The 22,652-nt window shown below is 42.5% G+C and overlaps 1 protein-coding gene across 1 annotated transcript in view; it reads left to right on the plus strand.

Annotated features, from left to right (window-relative positions):
* MTG1 (mitochondrial ribosome associated GTPase 1) overlaps nucleotides 1-22,652 on the plus strand; it is a 56,337-nt gene that overhangs the window by 4,789 nt on the left and 28,896 nt on the right. The window contains exons 4-10 of the mRNA XM_075217181.1: nucleotides 646-726; nucleotides 1,566-1,622; nucleotides 2,027-2,117; nucleotides 2,470-2,531; nucleotides 11,085-11,181; nucleotides 18,054-18,135; nucleotides 20,998-21,110. Of these exons, the coding sequence (XP_075073282.1) occupies nucleotides 646-726; nucleotides 1,566-1,622; nucleotides 2,027-2,117; nucleotides 2,470-2,531; nucleotides 11,085-11,181; nucleotides 18,054-18,135; nucleotides 20,998-21,110 (583 nt within the window). The remainder of the gene's footprint in view (nucleotides 1-645; nucleotides 727-1,565; nucleotides 1,623-2,026; nucleotides 2,118-2,469; nucleotides 2,532-11,084; nucleotides 11,182-18,053; nucleotides 18,136-20,997; nucleotides 21,111-22,652) is intronic.

Consider the following 22,652-nt stretch of genomic DNA (forward strand, 5'->3'; position numbering starts at 1 on the left):
GTGTAAACGTATAACACAAGAAAGATGCGTATATAATATAATACACAGCAATCATAATTAACATAGCATTTGTACGTAAAGGCATGTGGGATGAGGTGTGCATTTTGAGACAATTGGATGCCCCTCCTTTGCTCCCCCTGCCTTGGATTCAGGTGTGAATGCTAAAGTATCCCCATGGCTTCCCATGCAATATAACATCTCACTAAAGGAGTGTATAATGCCTTCAGAAAACATAAGTTTTCTTATTGGAAATCCACAGGGTCTTAAAATCCCCATTTACCACTTCCAATAGACTTTTGTCACCAGTGATGCAAAGTAAACAAGTTAATGTTTTTCTATATTCTATTGATTTCAATGTTTTGCAAGTACACTGTATGTAAGATAGTACTCATTAAAGTCATACCTTGCTTCATTCACTTAATTAGCCTTGTGTAAGACCAGAAGTGTGCATCTCCAACTGAGGCCCCACAAAATCTTTTTGTAAGATATGCGGTACAGTCTATTGTGAACTACTTGTTTTGTGGTTTCATTACAACCGCACAATGTCAACAGATTTCATGTATTTGATGCATTGTTGCACAAACTTGCAGGCTGTGCACTTAGTTACATGTACCAAGTTTTACTATTTTGTTTGGTTTCTTCCAGAGGATCATTTCACAGCTAAAGAAACAGGGAGTTGGAAATGTAATTTTTACTGATTGCATTAGGGAAGAAAACATCAGACAGGTTAGTAGAATCCCAACCTCCCTTCATGTTCCGTTGTTCTTTATAATAATGTATACATATCTACAGAGACAAATATTCAGTTTACATAATTCAGGGAACAGTACATTTGTAAATAAACAATATTAAGATTGGTAAAACACCTGGCCCATACCGTATGCATCCAGGTTTGCTGACAGATTTATTTAGTTATAGATAAACCATTTTTGGCAGAAGGCAGATGTGGCCCCACAGTGTAAAAAGTGAGCACAACCAAACCCAGACCGTTGAGCGGTGGGTAAAATATACATGTCACAAATTGAAGCACTGGGTTATGTTGACCAAGAGTGCGTATAAAATCACATTTCCTCTGCTTCATTGCTATTATACATACATGTATTTTAAAAAATGTACCATTTTTGGAATGGATCTTACTCGTATATGGCAAAAAATCCCTTTAATGCCAATAGCTCCAGCATGAGACTCATGAGCTCAAATGTACAGATGAAAGCTGTTTTTGATTCTCATAATCTTTTTTTTTTTTTTTTTTTTACAAACATGTTTTATATCAAATACAAAATTATGTTACTAACGTTAGGCAAAATTTTTCTTTAATGATAGTTTAAAACATGACTTATTAGTCCTGGATGTCTGTACTTGGCTATATTATATCACTCTTTTCTACTTAACCATCATTTAACACATTTGTTGTCCATTTTATGATATGCGTTTTTTGTCTCCACATCTTCAGATGCACTTTGAAAATTGATATTTAGGCTTTAATGTGAATTTCTATTATAAATGAAGCCAAAATTCTCCTAATTTGTGTTTTTGTTTTGTTTTCTTGTTTGTTTTTATTTTAGATTGTTCCAGCCATAACAGAGCGCATTGTATGCAATCCTCGATTTCACAGAGCAGAGGTCAGGCAAAGAAAAAAACTGGATTGCATGTGTTACTTTTCTTTTCATTGTAATATGATGCTCCATGTTTTAAGCATTGGGATTTGTGCAAAAATAAAAAATGCAGTAGTATCTGGTATCCTTACACCCCCTTGCCTTCGTTTTGTATTAAAAATACCCCACTAACACATTCCACTTCTGCGGTACTGTTGGAGGAGAGTGGTGCACCCATCGTCTTAATAAATTTTTGATTGTGTTGCAGTTAATATAGGTGCGTACATGAAAAAAAAAATCTTACAGGGGTTTTTTTTGTCAGCTCCCTTCTTTTTGTAGGGCTGTGGTGTGATCCTCTAAGCTAATCATCTGCAATGTATAAAAAATGTTTTTCTGTGTGATTTATTTTTTATCTTTTAATATACCCGCAGACCCCAGAAACCTGCATTATGGTAACTGGGATTCCCAATGTGGGAAAATCATCTCTGATAAACTCGCTCCGCCGAATACATCTAAAAAAAGGTACATACACTCTATTCTACCCTATTTATTTAACTGTAAAGTGGTTTATTGCTCATTGCAAAACTGGTTGATTTTGAAATTAACCCTAACAAACTCAATGGGGTATTCAATTGTTCCTCCGGCCGCCGGAAAAACGAGCGCGAGATGAAATTCAGCGAGTAATTGCCGTATAAACGGTAATAGTTTTAGAGCGCTCGTTTTTCCGGCAGCCGGAGGAACAATTGAATACGCCCCATGTGCGTGTTTTTTTGTTTTGGTTTTTTTTTGTTTTTTTTGTTTTTTTTGCTAGGCAACAGAAATAGAAGTAGCAAACTTGTGCTTCCCATTTCAATGTGTCTTTTATTCTCTCTAGGGAAAGCCTCTAGAGTTGGGGGAGAACCTGGAATCACCCGCTCAGTGCTTTGTAGAATACAGGTTTGTCTCATTGTGTGCAAGTTATTTCATTGAAGCTCAAACACTACAAAAAAATAAGCCACATGCAACCATTTTCCGGTTTTATATTTACCGAAGATAAAAGTAACGCGGCCTGCACGTTATTACGGTAATGCGCTTAATTATCGTTATTACGGTAGTTTCAACGCTGGCTCAGGGAGCTGCGAACAGAAAGCTGGGTTAAAATTACCGTAATAATTTAGTAGCTTGAACGCCGCGCTAATTCGGGGGGAATTGAATTCCCCCCCCCTAGTTGGTTATTTTTGTTAATGTCCCCAACTTGTTGCTTTCAATTATTAATTGCACTCTCACGGCTTATTTACTAACATTGCATTGAGGTGACAAATTTGCACTGAACCTCAGCAAGTACTCAAAAATTAGCTTTTTATTTTCCTAGTGCAATATTGATGGCCAGCTAGGTTTTTTTTCTTCTAAAAAAAAAATGAATTCACCACTAATCTCAGGCTGTATGGGCTTAAAGAGACGGCATTCAGGAATGGGTCAAGGCTGATGGTAAATGCAATTGGACATTAAACATCTCAATGTTTACATGGTCATCTTATTGTAAGGAGAGGGGTACTGTCAGACGCCGTCCCTGCGCCTCCTCCTCGAGTAGGGACGGACGTCTGTCTTTGGAGCGCCCCGTTGCCAGGCAACGGGGACGCGTCTTCCGGCGACGTGGTGCGCAGGCGCGCCCGTCGCCATAGCAACGGGACGCGTTTCCAAGTTCCTGTCGGCGGTCAGAACAGCTGACCGCCGATCCTCTGCCCACCAATGAGGAGTCATCACTTCCTATTTAAAGTCTGCTCTGACACCATTAGGGTGCCAGAGCAACTGGTTTATCTAGTCTCCAGCGTTCCAGTATAGTGTTATCTTGTCTCCTGTGTTTGACCCGGCTTCCTGACCTCTCTTTCGGATTCTCCCTTTGTTCCATCCTGATATTCTGGTTTGACCTCGGCCTGCTGACCCTTCTCTGTCTCCTGATTTGGTACCTCATCTGCCCGGTTGGTTCCTGACTCTGCCTGTTTGACTACGTGTCTCTCTATTTCTCGCAAGTAGCTACCTGGGAGGGCCGCGACCTGCACGTCATTGCCGCTAAGTCCAAACTTCCTTGCGGGGGTCCCTGGTGAACACCAGCGGCGTGTTAGACTCCGCGCCTCCTGGTGTAGTAGTGCCAATACTTGCAGGTACTAAGGTCACGTCTGTGACAGTTTGCTCTGGCCATGTCAACCGACTCAGCTAATGAACCCTCTGCACGTGACCTTCTACTCCACTTGGCTCATAGGGTGGAGAAGCAAGAAGCGGAGCAGGCACAGTTACTTCACTGTATCCAAGGAGTAGCAACTCGTCTTGAGACCCTCCAGGCCTCCATGGCTTCTGCTCCAAACGTTCCCGTGACTACCGCGGCTGGCGCCGCCACCTCCTCCTCTCCTGCAGTGGTTTCCTCAGCAGCCCTGAGACTCTCTCCACCGGACAAGTTTGACGGAGAGCCTAAAAAATGCAGAGGATTCCTTAATCAGTGTCTTATCCACTTCGAGTGTAATCCTGCATCTTTTTCCTCTGAACGCATTAAGGTGGCATTTATTATGTCCTTATTATCCGGACAGGCCCTTGCTTGGGCCTCCCCCCTGTGGGAGCGAGATTACCCTATGCTGTCCAACGTCACCACCTTCATTGAAACCTCCCGCAAGGTTTTTGATGAGCCCGGACGCATCTCCTCGGCTGCCTCCAGTCTCCTTAACCTCCACCAGGGATCCCTGACCGTCGGGCAGTATGCTATACAATTCCGCACTCTGTCCTCTGAGCTCAGTTGGAATAACGAAGCTTTGGTAGCAACCTTTTGGCAAGGACTCTCAGACCGAGTTAAAGATGAGTTAACTTCCCGTGAGCTTCCCGCTGATTTGGATTCTCTGATTTCTTTATGCAATCGCATTGATCTACGTTTCCGTGAGCGTACTCAGGAACGTGCCACTTCCAGACGGTCCTCTACTCGCCTTGCTCCCATGTTTCAAAACCCGGTTCATCATGAAGAACCGATGCAAATCGGCCGTTCCCGGCTGTCCGCCGAGGAACGTCAACGTCGCTTCAAGCAAAACCTATGTCTGTATTGTGGAGATCCTGGTCATACCATCTCATCTTGTACCAAGAGACCGGGAAACGCCCCCTCCTAATCGGTGGAAGGGAGGCCGATTTAGAAGTTGGAGTTATTACTCCCTACACCATTTCTAGCAATGACTGCCTCATGCCTATCTCCTTGCATACATCTGTCGGCCCCTTTAAGACCTTAGCCTTTGTGGATTCCGGCTCTGCCGGAAATTTCATCTCCGCCACTCTGGCATCGCAACTCCAATTAGCTACTATCAAATTGCCTCAGCCGTTATTCCTCACCGCGGTAGATGGGAATCGGATCTCCAACGGGTCTGTTTCTCACATCTGCGCTCCTGTTCGGCTGACGGTAGGGGTGCTACATTCTGAAGTCATCGAGTTCCTGGTTCTTCCTCGTTCTGTCAACACCGTCATTCTAGGATTACCTTGGCTCAAGCTTCATTCACCCCAATTTGATTGGAATCGTGCGATGGTTACTTCTTGGGGCCCACAATGTTTTAAGTCCTGTTTGTCTGGTTTAAAACCAGGTCAGACCTCTCTTCCTTGTCATCTGATATCCCCACACGTTGAAGTACCACTTTCATATATTGCTTATCAAGATGTGTTTTGCAAAGCTGCAGCCGAGATTCTGCCCCCCCATCGGCCCTGGGACTGCTCCATTGAATTACTACCTGATAAACCACTTCCAAAGGGCAGAATCTATCCTCTATCTCTCCCTGAGAACACTGCTATGACCACCTATATCTCTGAGAATCTTCAACGTGGCTTTATCAGGAAATCTTCCTCTCCCGCAGGCGCAGGATTTTTCTTTGTCAAGAAGAAAGACGGTTCCCTACGGCCGTGTATTGATTACCGGCGATTGAATGCCATCACCATAAAGAACAGATACCCGTTACCTCTCATCTCTGAGCTCTTTGATAGAATCGCTGGATCCAAGGTCTTTACTAAGCTAGACCTGCGGGGGGGTGTATAACCTCATCCGTATACGCTCTGGAGACGAGTGGAAGACCGCATTCTGTACTAAAGAAGGCCACTTCGAATACCTAGTCATGCCCTTCGGGTTGTGCAATGCCCCCGCTGTTTTCCAATCTTTTATTAATGAGATTTTCCAAGACCTTCTCTACATCTCTGTAGTAGCTTATCTGGATGACATCTTAATCTTTTCTTCAGACTTGGCTAGTCATCGTGATCATGTAAAAGAGGTCCTGTCTCGTCTGCGAGCCAATAAGTTGTATTGTAAGCTTGAAAAATGTGTATTTGAGAAGCCACAGATTCCCTTCCTGGGCTACATCGTGTCAGGGTCCGGTCTACAGATGGATCCAGTCAAGCTATCTGCCATCCTCAAATGGCCTAGACCTATGGGTCTGAAAGCTACCCAGAGATTCATTGGCTTCGCCAACTATTACCGGCAGTTCATTCCACGGTTTTCTTCTATCATCGCACCAATTACCGCTCTGACTAAGAAAACTGCTAATTCTCATGTTTGGTCCACAGAGGCCATCGACGCCTTCGAAGCACTCAAGAAAGCCTTTTCTTCCGCCTCTGTGCTTGTTCAACCGGATCAAGATAAACCATTCCTGGTAGAAGTGGATGCCTCTGCAGTAGGAGTCGGGGCAGTTCTTTCACAAGAATCCATTTCAGGGGGACTACTGCCATGTGGGTTCTTTTCTAGGAGATTCACTTCCTCCGAATCTAACTACGGTATAGGTGATAAAGAGTTATTGGCGGTGAAGTCTGCGCTTGAAGAATGGCATCATCTTCTAGAGGGGGCACGTCATCCAATTACTGTATCCACCGACCACAAGAATCTCATCTATCTCTGGGATGCTCGGTGTCTCAATCCCCGGCAAGCCAGATGGTCCTCATTCTTTGCCCGCTTTAATCTCATTCTTACTTATCGTGCTGGTTATCTCAATTCCAAAGCTGATGCCCTCTCCCGCTCTTTTGATGTCTCCGATTCTTCACCCACTACTGTACCTCCACCAGTGTTTGAACCCTCCTGTATTGTAGCCATCACCTGTACTCCTCCAGTGGGTTGTTCTTTCCTAGAACCACATCTATGCTTAAAGGCGTTACGCTGGGCTCATGCCTCTAGGTTTGCCGGTCATGCTGGTACTGAGAAGACTCTCTCGCTGTTATCACGACATTACTGGTGGCCAACTGCCCGTACTGATGTCCAAGAGTTTTTAGCCTCATGCTCTATTTGTGCCCAGAATAAAGTGCCTAGACAATCTCCCGCTGGATTGTTACAGCCTCTTCCGATTTCTGATCGTCCATGGTCCAGCATCTCGATGGATTTTATTACTGATTTGCCACCCAGTAGTGGCTTTGACACCATTTGGGTCACAGTAGACCGGTTCTCTAAAATGGCTCATTTCGTTCCTCTAAAAGGCCTTCCATCTGCATCCAAATTGGCACAAGTTTTCATCAAAGAAATCTTTCGTCTTCACGGGTGTCCTCTGGAAATAATCTCTGACCGAGGCGTCCAGTTCGTGTCTCGCTTCTGGAGAGCCTTCTGCAAAGATATAGGTATTGCTCTCAAGTTCTCCTCTGGATATCATCCCCAGACGAACGGCCAGACGGAGCGAGTAAACCAAGATCTAGAGGCGTTCCTTCACTGTTTCTTATCTCATAACCAGTCTAATTGGAGTCTTCTGCTACCGTAGGCCGAGTTCACACACAACAATCATGTCCATTGTTCTTCTGGGTTTTCTCCTTTCTTCACTGTGTATGGGACTCATCCTACCCTCCCCACGTTCTCTTCTACTTCCTCCACGGTTCCTGCCGCCCATGCCATGACTCAAGATATGGCTAAGTTATGGGTTACCACCAAAGAGAACCTTCTGAAATCCGGACGGCATTATAAATCTTCCGCTGATCATCATAGAAGAGTTGTGCCGGCTCTCCAAGTGGGGGACAAAGTGTGGCTGTCCACCAGGAATCTAAAATTACGGGTTCCTTCCATGAAACTTGCACCTCGTTTCATTGCACCTTTTCCAGTAACTCAAGTAATTAATCCAGTTACGGTTCGACTCCAACTCCCTCCACAGATGAAGATTCATAACACCTTCCATATTTCCCTCCTCAAACCGCTGGTCCTAAACAAATTTGTTCATACCTCTACTGTTCCTCAGGCCATTTCCACTACTATGGGCAATGAATATGAGATTAGCCAAGTTCTTGCTGAACGCAAAGTTCGAGGTCGTTTCCAATACCTAGTACACTGGAAAGGCTTCTGCCTAGAGGAGAGATCTTGGGTCTTTAAAGAAGATTTGCATGCCCCTAGACTACTGGCAGACTTCCTTAAACATCATTCTGTATCTAGTGATACCCCCAATTGTAAGGAGAGGGGTACTGTCAGACGCCGTCCCTGCGCCTCCTCCTCGAGCAGGGACGGACGTCTGTCTTTGGAGCGCCCCGTTGCCAGGCAACGGGGACGCGTCTTACGGCGACGTGGTGCGCAGGCGCGCCCATCGCCATAGCAACGGGACGCGTTTCCAAGTTCCTGTCGGCGGTCAGAACAGCTGACCGCCGATCCTCTGCCCACCAATGAGGAGTCATCACTTCCTATTTAAAGTCTGCTCTGACACCATTAGGGTGCCAGAGCAACTGGTTTATCTAGTCTCCAGCGTTCCAGTATAGTGTTATCTTGTCTCCTGTGTTTGACCTGGCTTCCTGACCTCGCTTTCGGATTCTCCCTTTGTTCCATCCTGATATTCTGGTTTGACCTCAGCCTGCTGACCCTTCTCTGTCTCTTGATTTGGTACCTCATCTGCCTGGTGTGTTCCTGACTCTGCCTGTTTGACTACGTGTCTCTCTATATCTCGCAAGTAGCTACCTGGGAGGGCCGCGACCTGCACGTCGTTGCCGCTAAATCCAAACTTCCTTGCGGGGGTCCCTGGTGAACACCAGCGGCGTGTTAGACTCCGCGCCTCCTGGTGTAGTAGTGCCAATACTTGCAGGTACTAAGGTCACGTCTGTGACACATTTGAACTTCTAAAGAATTGCTATTGGCACTGAAAGTTAGAAACCCAAGTAATATTGAGTAAAAACACAGTTGGGGTGCAGTATGTATACCGTGATCCTAACTATTATAGGTAAATATGTTCATGAAAGCAGAGTTATCATTTTAACACAGATTGTATTGCTCTGTGAATTGTATTATATTGTTCAGGCAGTCTGAATTTTCCAGAAATTCTTTTCCCGCTGATTCAGTTCAGGTATATATATTAATGCAAGCTGTGCACATTATAAACATTGTGCCTGGCCATGGCCAAAGCATATAGCACATGTAAGTAAACTGTGCCTCTTGAAACTTTTATTGAGCAGGGTCTCATGGCCCTTTATGAGAGCTACCCTTTAAGCGATGGGATTTAAAGGTCAATTTTTATGTGGGTTAGTTTCCCTATATTACAACCCCTTGGCCAATGTATGGGCTAGTGGCGCTGCGTCGCCTCCATTTCAAATTACTAACGGCACTCCACAAGGCTGTCCACTTTCCTCTTTGCTGTTTGCTCTAACGATGGAGCCACTGGCATCTCTGGTTCGTAGTAACCCGATGATCACGGTGATCCAGGCAGACAGGCCTGACTACATGATCTCTATGTATGCAGACAATATCCTACTTGCAGTTACCAACCCCCTCACTTCCCTCCCCTCCTTACAGAGTGAATATGGTGCAATGTCTAACTTTAAAATCTATATGGACAAATCCGAAATCCTCCCTCTTAACTTACCTTCCCGCCTCCTGGACTCCCTGAAACATCATTCAAATTTCAGATGGCAACTAGACAAGCTCAAGTACCTGGGAATCTACTTGACAGGTCAACATAGTCCACTATATGCTGCTAACTTTCCTCGACTATTGAACTCACTTAAACGAGACCTTGAGAAATGGGATAGGTTATACAGCTCTTGGCCGTGCCGAATAGCAGCAATAAAAATGAAGTTAGTGCCACTGATTCTTTATTTGTTTCAGACGCTTCCTATCCGAGTACCATCACTCGCACTGAAGACCCTTCAGAAACAAATTGCCCGTTTTGTCTGGGCAGGCAGAGTATAAGCCCCTACACTTCATCGCCAAACCTTAGAGGTAGAGCTGGGTCTTCCAAATATCTGTAAATATTACATTGCTACACATCTAACCCAACTAGTCCTATTTCACTCTCCATCCGACACTAGATTATGGGTCGACATAAAAGCTAATCTCATGCAACTGCTCTCACCCTACACTCTCCTATGGATATTGATCAAGCATCGCCCACCACTCTCCCTGCTCCCACCCACTACTTGTTTCTCGCTCCAGATATGGGACTATAGTACCCGAGCATTCCACTTGGGAGCAAATCCCGAAATTATGTTCCCACTCTGGAATAACCCAGCCCCCCTGGGCAACAGCAATCTTTCTTCCAGCACTGGTACTGTTGTGGGCTCTGGTTCCTGACAGACATAGCTCCTATGCGAATTTACCCTGAATTTGTGGACCTCCAGCGGCGATATGATATTCCCCATAAGCACTTCTATCAGTATCTCTGACTAAGACATTTATATCATTCAATCCCAGCATTTAAAACCTTTTACCAACTCACGCCTTTAGAATATTTTAGTAAGAGTAAATCCCTCACTAGTGGCTTAATCTCTACGTTTTATAGTCTTCTGGTGGCATATCGTCATCCTATGTCCCGTCATATAAACTATTATATAGATGGTATTTATTCCCCACCCATCTAAAAGCCATATATCCTGATTCTTCCAGTCTTTGCTAGAGACCCTGTGGACATAAGGGGTCATTCTATCCTATTTGGTCATGCCCCAAGATGGTCAGATTCTGGCAAAAGGTTCACAATCTAATTCTTAGAGTCACCTTGCTACCAATTCCCCCCCTGTCCTTCCTATTCACTCTTGCACAGACCTCTACCCGACATTGACAAATACACAACAGCACTTGTGAGCCATATACTTAACACTGCCAAATGTGCGGTAGCAACAAAACAACTTCAACCCCATGTGTCACCTGTCCTTCTCCCCTCTTTTCTTTCTCATTCTCCCTTACCCCCCCCCCCTCCTTGTCCCCCTCTTGCTTTTCACTTTTCCTCCATCCTCAAAACTCTGTTGTCTTGCATCATAGCAAGGTTCTTAATAATTTTTGATACTAACTGTTGGATTTGTAACCTAAGCTATATGCTGTTAAAACTTGAAAAACCTTCTAATATAATATGTTTTAAGAAAAAAAATGTTATTGAACGACTAGAATGGCATTTTGAGGCTTAATTATTAATATATAAAAAGCCATAGACTGATTTAGTGAAAGCAGAATGCCTGATATATGGATTATGATTAAAAGACTGATATGTTATGGTATTTCATAGAAAAGCCATATAGTTCTTCCTATACTGTCACTCTGTTAGTTTGACAACTATCTTCTTGCAGGTATCGGAGAATCCTCTCATCTATCTCTTGGACACGCCAGGCGTCCTTCCCCCCCGCATTGAATCTGTTGAGACAGGAATGAAGTTAGCATTGTGTGGTAAGATATTATGGTCATTATGCCAAGTAAAAGGAGTGCTTCCTGTTTTGTTTTTGTTTTTTTTAGGTCTGTCCAGCTTTCTGACGTGATCATTTGGTTGGCTTTCTGGGTCCCCAGTGCTCAGTTCATTGTATTAAACACCTTATCTTTTTACATCTTGTGCATACTAAGCAATGCTCTGCTGGCCCTCTGCTCACTGTCAGGCGCCGACTCCGCACTGACTATGGTGCGAGAGGTGGTCGCCTGTCTCTGCCGCTCGTCCTGTCCCCTTGCTTAGCAACAGGACGCTTCCCCCTATTTCCGGGTTGCCGCGCACGCATTCACGGCCCCCAGCTAGGCACTTCTGCTCGGCAGTCAGCGTCCCTGACCACCGCAACTCTGCCTCCTTTCAGGAATGACCCAGGGGGGTTTAACTAAGCCTGGTGACAGAGTATTGGTCTCCTTGCAGTGAAGCCCAAACTCCCTTGCGGGGGTCCCTGGTGAATACCGGGGGTGCGTTCGCCTCCACACCTCCTCTCACGGTTGCGCCAATACCAGCTAGTAACCAGAACGTGACAGTATACACTGGCCAAGAAGATAAGTGGTCAGGCTGAACCCGCTACTTGAGATCTTCTGCTTCATCTCGCACAGAGTGGATCAGCCCAGCTTTTACAGTGTCTTCAGGGAGCAATATCCCGTCCTTGCCTGTTAACCCAGTGCCCGTGGTGGCTACTGTTTCCTCCTCTGCTCCAGCAGCTACTAGAGGTCTACAAATCCCTCCGCCTGAAAAATTTGACGGTGACCCTAAAAGATGCCAGGGCTTTCTCAACCAATGCCCCATCCAATTTGAATTAGTTCCCGAGAATTTAATCTCAGAAGGTTTCAAGGTGACTTACATAATTTCCCTCCTCACGGGTCAAGCACGAGCCTGCGAAAGAAATGACATTATGCTCCAGAATTCTTTTCGTTTCATTGGAAATTCCCGGAAGGTATTTGATTAGCCAGGCTGGGTTTCATCAGCTGCTTCAGGACTGCTGGCTCTTCACCGAGGTTCCCTTACTGCTGGCCAATATGCAGTACAGTTTGGGACACTTGCTTCGGAGCTGCCTTGGAATAATGAGACACTTGTAGCTACCTTTTGGCAGGGCTTAAATGAACGCATCAAAGACTATCTGGCTTCTCGTGATCTTCCACCCAACCTGGACGATTTGATATCTCTGTGCATCAAGGTGGATATACACCATAGAGAACGTAAACAGGAGAGGGATCACTCTCGCCGAAATTTTCCTCGTCTGGCTCCACAGTTTCAATCTCCGTAGTTTCTTCTGAAGAGCCTATGCAGATATGCCAGTCCTTTCTTTCCCTTGATGAACATGACAGATGCATCAGAAAACATTTTTGTCTTTATTGTGGTGAATCTGGTCATCTACTCTTCTTGTCCCAAGAGGCCGGGAAATGTTCCATCCTAGGCAATGTTAGGGGGGTCGTCCCAGGATCCAGATCCACCACTCCCTACTCCACTAAAGATGCTGAATTACTTATGTCTAGTTCTCCTTGCACCAGACAGTCCCAAGCAATTGTCAGCCTTCGTGGACTCTGGATCCGCTAGGAACTTCATATCTGCCGAGTTGGTGTCCCATCTCCATCTCTTCTCTCACCCATTGCTACAGCGCCTGGTCCTGACTGCGATAGATGGCAACCGCGTCACCAACGGGTCGATCGACCGCATTTCCAGTCCAGTACGGTTGTTGGTAGAAGCCTTCCATTTTGAATGGATAAGTTTCCTAATTCTCCTACAGTCCATCAATCCGGTATTTCTGGAACTAGCCTGGCTCCTGTTACATTCACCCCAATTCGACTGGCACCGTGCTCAGGTTATCTCCTGGGGCTCCACATGCAAGCATCGATGTCTGTCTCCGGTACTTCCTGCCAAGACTTTGATCTCATGTCTAGCCTCTACAGCTCAAATCATCCTCCCTGACGCTTATTCAGACATCTTAGAGATTCCACAGCGGTTTTAATGAAGATATCCACCGCCTCACCGTCCTTGGGATTGTCCTATCAACCTTATTCCTGGCAAAAGGATTCCCAGGGCTAGAGTTTTTCCATTCGCCTTACCTGAGACTCAGACCATGACGGCCTACATTTCTGAAAACCTCGAATGTGGTTTTATCCTTAAATCCACTTCTCCCGCTGGTGCTGGATTCTTCTTTTTTTTTTTTTTTTTTTGTTTAAAAAAAAAAAAAAAAAAAAGATGGATCTCTTAGACCTTGTATTCATTATTGGAAATTGAACACCATAACAGTCAAGAACCGCTATCCTCTTTCTCTCATTTCAGAGCTCTTCAGCTGTATTAGTGGAGCTCAAATATTTACTAAAATCGACCTCAGGGGAGCCTAAAATTTGGTTCGAATTCGCCAAGGTGACGGGCATTGCAAGTACTTGGTCATGCCCTTCGGGCTATGCAATGCCCCAGCAGTCTTCCAGGAATTTATTAACGAAATCTTTATAGACATGTTATGTTCCTCCGTGGTTGTTTACCTTGAAGACATCTTGATCTTTTCTCAAGATCTTACCTGACATCGAGAAGATGTCAAAGTCGTCTTATTTAATCTGCGAGAGAATCATCTGTATTGCAAATTGGAAAAATGCCTATTTGAACAATCTCAAGTACCCTTCCTAGGCTATTTAATCTCTGGTACTGGATTGCAAATGAATCCCAAAAAAGTAGGAGCTATGCTCGATTGGCCTCAACCTTCTGGCCTTAAAGCTACTCAACGTTTCATCGCCTTTTGTAACTACTACCGACAGTTTATCAAAAACTTTTCTTCATTAATTGCACCCATTACCTCCCTCACTCAAAAGGGGGGAGGTGAAAGATTGGCCCCAGGAGGCTATCATCGCCTTTAGATCTCTGAAGGAGGCTTTCTCGGTAACTACCATTCTGAAACAAACGGACCAACACAAACCATTTAATCTGGAGGTAGACGCTTCCTCAGTCGGTGTGAGGGCAGTTCTTTCCCAGTAAGACTTAACTGGCTCCTTTTCCCTTGTGGATTTCTCTCTAAAAAAAATTCACACTGTAAGGCTAACTATGGCATCGGTGATAAAGAGCTACTCGCAATCTAGGTAGTCCTGTAAGAATGGTGGTACCTCCTGGAGGGGGCTGTCCACCCCATCACGATCTTCACAGATCATAAGAATCTCACTTCTCTACAGTCAGTGTAATGTATGAATCCTCGGCAGGTACGTTGGTCACTCTTCTTTTCTAGATTTCAACTAATCCTAACCTTTCGTGCCGGCTCCAAGAATGGCAGGGCTGATGCTCTTTCAAGGTTTTTTGATCCGTGTGCTTCCTGCTCTTCTGTTCCAAGACCCATCATCAGCCCACTCAAGGTTCTAGCCTTAACAAAGTCCTCACTCAAGACACCTCCAGTTGGACATTCCTTCGTGGATGTACATCTTCGTCCTAAGCTATTATGCTGGGCCACGACTCTAAATTTGCCGGTTACGCGTGCATTTAGAAAACCATTGCTCTCCTATCCTATAATTATTGGTGGCCTTCTTTGATGTCCACAAATATATTGCTATCTGTGACGTTTGTCACCGTCACAAGACTCCTAGGCGATCTCCAGCCGGGCTTCTTCTACCACGTCCAGTTCCAGAATCTCCATGGACAAGCATCTCTATGGATTTTGTCACAGATCTTCCCATAGTCGTGGGTTCGATACCATTTGAGTGGTGGTGGATCGTTTTTCAAAATGGGCACACTTTGTTCCTGCGGCCTCTGAACTCGCTCTCATTTTTACCAACAACATTTTTCGCTTCCATGGTTGTCCTCTACAGATCATCTCTGACCAAGGTGTACAATTTAGCTCTAACTTCTGGAGATCATTTTGCAAACATCTTGGCATTCAACTAAAATTCAAGCAGGATTTAGAGACTTTCCTTTGTTGTTATTGTTAAGATCATCATGCATCCTGGAGTGATCATCTTCATTGAGCGGAGTTCTCTCATAACAACCATCAGCACGAATCCACCAATATTTCTCCTTTTTGTAACTATCTTTGGTAGACATCCTGTGTTACCGACCTTTTCTGAGGATACCAGTATCCCTGATTCAGCTGTTGAAGGTACGGTCCGTGACTTTTCCAGAATCTGATCTCAGGTTCAAGACTGATTGTAACAAGCCTCCAATCGACACAAACACTTTGCGGATCGCCATCGCAGAACTCATCCACTTCTTCATGTAGGATACAAGGTGTGGTTATCCACTCGTAACTTCAAACTCAAAGTTCCATCTATGAAGTTCGCACCCCGCTATATTGGGCCCTTCTGCATATCACATATCATCAATGCTGTTACCTACAAACTTCGGCTGCCTCCCTCTCTCCGGGTTCACAACTCCTTTCGTATATCGATATTCAAACCCTTAATTCTTAATGCATTTTCTAGGAATCCTCTTCCTCCTCCTCCCGTCAAGACGGTTATGGGAGATGAATGTGAGGTCAAACGTATCCTAGATTCACGTACTCTTTGGAACTAGACTCAATTCCTGGTTCATTGGAAAGGTTATGGTCCTGAAGAGAGATCTTGGGTGGACTAGAAGTATTTACACGCTCCTTGTCTTCTCTCCAATTTCCTCAGGGGTCAGTCTGTCAAACACCTTGTTCTCTCCTGCTCATTGTGTCCCGTTGCTTAGCTTCCCCCTACTTCTGGGTTGCTGTGCACGCATGCGCTGTCCCTGGCAATGTCCCATTGCTGGGTAACGGAACGCCTAAGCACTTCCGCTCGGCGGTCAGCGTCCCTGACCCCCGCAACTCTGCCTCCTATCTTTGATGACCCAGGGGGATTTAAGAAGCCTCTGGCCAGAGTATTGGTTTCACCCTGCTCCAGCTATTTGCCTGCATCTGTTCCTGATATTGTTCTGACCTGGCTTCCCTCTGACCTTCCGTTTGGATTTTGCCTTGTACCTTGCCTCCAGCTCCAGGTTCCTGATATTTGGCCTGTCTCTGACCATTCTTTGGATTCTCCTTTTGTACCTCGCTGCCTGTTGGTTCTGGTCCGGATTGATTGACTGTGCTTCGTCCACTCTGTTCCTACGCTGGTGGCCGTCTTGGAGAACCGTGACCTGCACATCCCCTTGCAGCGAAGCCTAGACTCCCTTGTGGGGTCCTTGGTGAATACCAGGGGTGCGTTAGGCTCCGCGCCTCCTCGCATGGCTGCTCCAATACCAGCTAGTAACCAGAACATGACACTCCCTTTATCCACTGACAACACACTGAAAAAAAAGTGTCAGGAGTAAGGGAAAGTCTTGCCAAAAGGAAATTGGGCACTTGTAAACCTAGTGACCTCAAGATAAAGAATGATTTATTAGCTGGTACAATAAATTGACAAAAATAGGGTCATAGAGACCCTTTCGACTGCATGGTATCTGTTGTTTTTGGTCCCATGTCATACTCACTTGTTCCATAACTTACTGACCTGTGGGTCCAGTGATTCACGAAGTACAGCTGGTCCCCCAAATTCTGCTGCGGTCAAGGAAGGATGTCCTCTATCCTGCGAGCAGTGTTGTCAGTGGCTAGCACACTGGCCTTATGATGTCTGCCGCAGTTGAGAGATGTGCTATTAACTCTTGCTGAAGTAACCTTTTTTTCCTATAGTGGCAGCATGTTCTCTATCGAAAACACCCTCCTTTGACATAGGGTATAGATAAAGCAAATTGGGTTGTATTAACTTGACAGGGTATATTAGCTGCACCACAAATAGGTATCCAGCCTATAACAAAGTCAAGATATATATAAAAATAGTGGGCGCTTGATATACCATTTATATAACTTATTGGCACAGATAAATAAGTAGATAAAAATAACAATATTAGAATAGATAAAACAAATTCATTGCTAGTTTGATGCAAATTCATTGCATATTTGAGGACCACAAGTGCATCATAAATTCCAATTGCACATATTCTCAAGATGGTACTAATAATGTGCTAGTAAACGAACATGTATTGACGATCATAAAATAAATGAAGTTTCAAAGAGTGATCTTATATATTCTCAGAGAAATCCACCAACACGGAATAAATTAGCAGAAGTACAGTCACTCTCAGCTCCAGCCCGTGGAGCTATGGGGCAAAATCCAAACCCCCTACTTATTTATCTGTGCCAATAAATTATATAAATGGTATATCAAGTGCCCACTATTTTTATATATACCCTCCTTTGACCACTGCAGACATTTGGGATCCCCCGAAACATGTAGATATCCAGTTCAAAGGTGAGTAATATTTTGCATTCATATTTCATTTATGGAGCTTAATTTTTTGATTTGCTGCCTAAGATGAATACCTTGGAGAGTAAAATATTCTTCTTTAAGTCTTCTTTATGTACTGGCATGTTAAAGCCTCTACAATGACAGAACACAGCCAGAAAATGTTTAGAACCCTTATTATACACCTAAACAACAATGGTCCTGTACGAAAGTCAAAATCTCCAGGCTCTCTGAGTAAATGCTGTTTTGTGATGTCACACGCCTATCAAAGTGAATGGATTTGTGGGCCAAGTAGGTGGTATCTATTAGGATGAAAAATGTTTACAACTTTTAGGAAGGAACTGGATAACTTAGGTTATTCCTTGCTGAGTTCGGGCTAGGCTCATGAAAGCACTTATCCGTAGACATAATATACATTATAAAATAATCTCATTAAATGCAGTTTTTTTTTTTTTTTTTTTACATAATACCCAGAGGAACTTAACTGGTAAAAGTGTATTAGTGGTCATAAAATGCGGTAGGCCTATAAAGCAGTTTATACAAGAATTACCTTTTTATATTAAGATCTCTTAATATAAATAGTATGTTTGTTTGTTTTTTTTTGTTTTTTTTCTAAGGAACAATCCTTGATCATTTGGTGGGAGAGGATATAATCGCTGATTATCTCCTTTATACTCTTAACGAACATCAACAGTACAGGTGAGAGTGGTAAGGTTTATTTCATTAACAAAGCTCTACTAAAGGAAGAGCTGTACTATAAACATCACCTAAGACCTGTACCTTACTCAAAACAGACCTGTTTGCATGTGCTATAACTTTTTGTTTTACTACATATTATCCTTTATCTATAAGGCAACACAAGGCTTCTTTTATACCGTATATAGAGGGTTGGAACATAGAACAATATTACATAAATACATATAGATAAGGTTGCAGATAAGCAAGATAATAAATGCATGGATACAATTAAGAGAAGAAATTACAAAGCATACGAAAACAATTCTGCATGAGACAAAGCAAAGACAGTGAAGAGGATGGAAAATTACAGACATGAAACCTAGTGTAGAATACCCTGCCCGTGTGAGCTCGCATTCTAAACGGAGGGAGTAATGAGAAACAAAAGGAGCAAATAAGAACAATAGGCATAATGGGGTTTACTAAGGTGCATTGTCTGCAATGTACTGAAGCCATGATGTAGAGATGCCTAAATTGGGCTATTGTGGTGCAGGGTCCTAAATTGTACAGGGTCCGGCATGTTCCATATGGAGCAGTGACCTATTTGGGCAACATCCATCATAGCAGGGCCATGATGGTGCCTAGGCAGTGTAGATGCCCAGGTGGTGGCAAGGGAAGTATGATAGTGGCAATGTAATCAAAGTGGTAAAACAAATGCAAGGCACTATTTTGGCAAAGCAGCGTAATGGTAGAACAGTTCAATGACAAATGCAATTGGACAAGTTTATTAAGTCTGATCATGGAGGATAAATTGTCCCAATGTAGGAGATTAGTGTAAATCCTGGGCACTGCACTAGTGTTCTTTTAGGCTCAGGTTTCGTTATTTAGTTCACATAATATTGTTTGTTGTAGGTCTGAGGCTAAGATTGTAAGTGACGTAACTAAAAGACCTGCAAATAAATTGATAGCGAAAGTTCTTAACTGTACTGGGTCTTTCTGGGAAGTTTTGCACTAATTGCAGTTCTAATGCGCAGCAGCAGCCACCCCCACACATGGCTGAGATTATTAAATGGGTGAATATAGCTTTAGCAGATACTTTTTCTACTAAAAAAGATTTACAGCAATTAAAATCTAAAAGGTCACAGTCTTTAGTTAGAATTTACTTTGAAGAACATGAGTTAGGTGTTCAGCAAATGGAGTCAAATATATCTGAATTTTCTGATGATAGCTCTGCATCAGCCTCATAGGGATCTAATTTCAATATGGATTTATTCATAAAAAATAGATCAGCCATAATGTCTTATTTAGTCCTGCTCATGTCACTGTGTTCAACTTGTGTATCCAGGACACCTCCAGTTTTAATAATGTTTATTAATGTTTTGACTTGGACACTTTCCCACCTGGGTTGGAACCCAGCCTGTTATTTGATATTGTAGTAACAAGAGGTTGTTTCTGGCATTAGTCACAATTACTAAATTATATATATTTTTTTCCAGCAAAGTGACCTATCCAGTGACCAACAAGTGATCTGATACAAAGTCTCATAACATACATTGGTGAATCAATGCCTTAACAACAAACATCTTAATTACATATTCAAATATTAGCAACCTGACTCCTTGAAAAAGCAGAGTATCATTGAAATATCGAAATGAGAGGTCTGTTTAGACTAGAGTACCTCTGCAGAACTTTGCTAGTGCACACTCTCCTAGGTTTGTGGACATGCGCATAGATTTTGTGGCTAAGCTGGAATAAATCACCTTGTATCCAGTTGCACTTGTATTTTTTTGTTATTTATTTAACATACTCTGACTATGACTGTTTGAGTGAGAGTGCTACAAAGTATAGTCTTTAAATCATATGCCCCTAGATGTCCTTCTCTGAATTCCTTGTGTTACCATTATGCTGATTGTTAACTCATACACATGAAATTTGTATTTAGTTTTTTTTGTTACCTGTAATTTCTTAAACATAACGCATACTTGGCTTTTGCACCACGCGACTACTATTATGCTTAATTGCATTTGTTGTTATACGTAGGTGTATTGTTGTATTTTTATATCTGTGGCACCTTCTAAATAAATGATGATGATTTTACTGTCAAGGACTGTTAACGTATTGATTCACAAATGAATGCTTTTAATACTTTGAAGCTGTTATTAGTATTTAAGTTGTTTCAGTTCTATTTCTAGCATACTGTTACCAGTATGTGATGTTTAATCAGTACCTTGGAATAATTTACATATGTACTGTACAGTGCTATCCCAGGGACCCTGACAAATTGAATTTCCAAGGAAAGTGAAATTCATTATTTTATTTTTCATTTTTTTTACTTTCATTTTTGTTTTGTTTTTTGTTTTTTTTTAACCACCCATATTTCTTTTTAAACATAATGAAGGGGATGTTGGATATTTATTTGGAGTAACAATCAATAATGTATGGCACATTAATACTGACTTTTTTTTCATGTAGCACACAAATACTTGCTAGATTATTTGTACACTGAAATATTTAAAGTTGATATTTGTGTGCCTCATGAAAAAACAGTCAGTATTTAACTTATGTGCAAAACAGAAAACTAATTTGCACCCCTTGCATTGTAACATGGTTTTGTCCAGGAGACTTAAATAAGAAACTTCTTAATTTAAGTTCCTTAATGAATCAGGCACTCTTAGTTTATCTCACTTACTTACAAACATTTTTGCCATTTCGTATTCTTCTTTTTTCCACCTTTTGATAGCTCTTGACAAGCATTCTCAAGAAAGTTAGAATTTCTGACTGCTTAGGTGACTTCATAAACGTTTCAATATGATGTGTAATCTGTGCTGTATCTGTTGTGAATGTGACTTTTGCCTTTTCCATATTGACTGTGTTAATGCTTATCAGATATGTGGAACACTATGAACTGGAGGGTCCCTGCTCAAACATAGAGACCCTTCTCAAAAAGATTGCTATCAAGTTGGGAAAGACACAAACGGTGAAGGCCATAACTGGTGTTGGTAAGTACTCTGGAAACCATAAAAACTATAATGTAGATGACAAGACCCATTTTAATTTTAACTACACATTAGACAGAAATTTGAACATCTGTATAATCAAACACATGCTATATTATCTGTTACTATTGTATAGTATCTTTTTATTATGAAATTTGTCATTTCTGCACAAAGCTTCAGTGATGTGAGCCATCTGAGAAGGTATTTAAATATTGAGTATTAATAAGAGTATGATCATCCCATGCATTCGTTAGGATGTTACAGGGGAAGGGGGACCTAATATTCTGGCAAATGTGGTGAAGGCCTTTAAATAACGTATGAGTATTACCGTCAACCAACTCCTCGCAAAGATAGTTCAGGTTTAACCAACGTAATATACTTCCTAGTCTGCTCTAAATCCATAGGACTAATATTTATCCACACGTATGCTTATATTTTCAAGAAAGACTGCACACAAGATGTAGCTTTATTTAAAATGTTTTGTATTCTCAATTAACATTCTAATTGTACCATTCATTTATATTGTAAAACAGTTTCAGTAAACAAAATATTCAATCTCGGCAGGTTTTGTTTACTCTATTAGTATATATGTTAATATAATACATTACTTTCATTTCCTGTTTTATAAATATATGTTATCGTGTGTGTGTGTGTGTGAGCTATTGTGTGTAAGGGTGTATGTTTAAGCTTGTACTGTATGTTGTGAGGGTGTAGTATGAATCAGTGCCTGTAGTATTAAGGGTATATGTATAATCTTGTATTATGTGATGTGTGGGGGAGGAGGGGGCATGAGAAGGGCAAACAAAGGCCGTCCTTTATTTAGTCTCAAAAAGATGGAGAATCCTAATACAAATTCCAACACACCATAATACTTCCATATGTTTCACAGCACTATAGTCCTCAAATACCATTTATATCCCAGATCACCCAGTCGTTATGCATAAGCCAAGTCATATTTTCTTACAGTTTCAACTCAATGTAGCCTCATGTATATTAATAAACCACATGTCACATTGTTGGCTATCTTAACTGTCATTTCATGAAGTCCATTTCTTCAGCACTAGCAACACTATAAACCTCAGATACCATTTATATCTCATACTACTCACATTCATCCTCTGTATTTATCATCCATAAGTATCACAAACTAAGCAAACTTCATTACATCATATTACAGCTTCATTGCATAACAAGCAATTTCATATTATAACTACCTTCCATTTAATCCATTCAAAATATCATAGAAGCTCCACAAAATCCAGTTTCACTTTCTAGCCACCTGCAAATCAAAGGCAAACCATTCGTATTCCATTCAAACTTCATTAAAAAAAAACCTCTATAAAATCCAGTTTCACATTCTAGCCATCTTGTAAACTCTGTAATTTCAATCATGCATTGGCACAAATTCTGCAATTCTTTAATGTTTCACACTCCATTACAAAATACATAAATACTTGCATGTCCATGAGCTTCTGGTATGTGAAACAGACTTCCAGCCCTGTGTTTCATAATATAAAATCTCTGGGGCGGAGTCACTCTTTCACA

This window comes from Mixophyes fleayi, chromosome 6 (assembly GCF_038048845.1).
Source record: "Mixophyes fleayi isolate aMixFle1 chromosome 6, aMixFle1.hap1, whole genome shotgun sequence".
NCBI lineage: Eukaryota > Metazoa > Chordata > Amphibia > Anura > Limnodynastidae > Mixophyes > Mixophyes fleayi.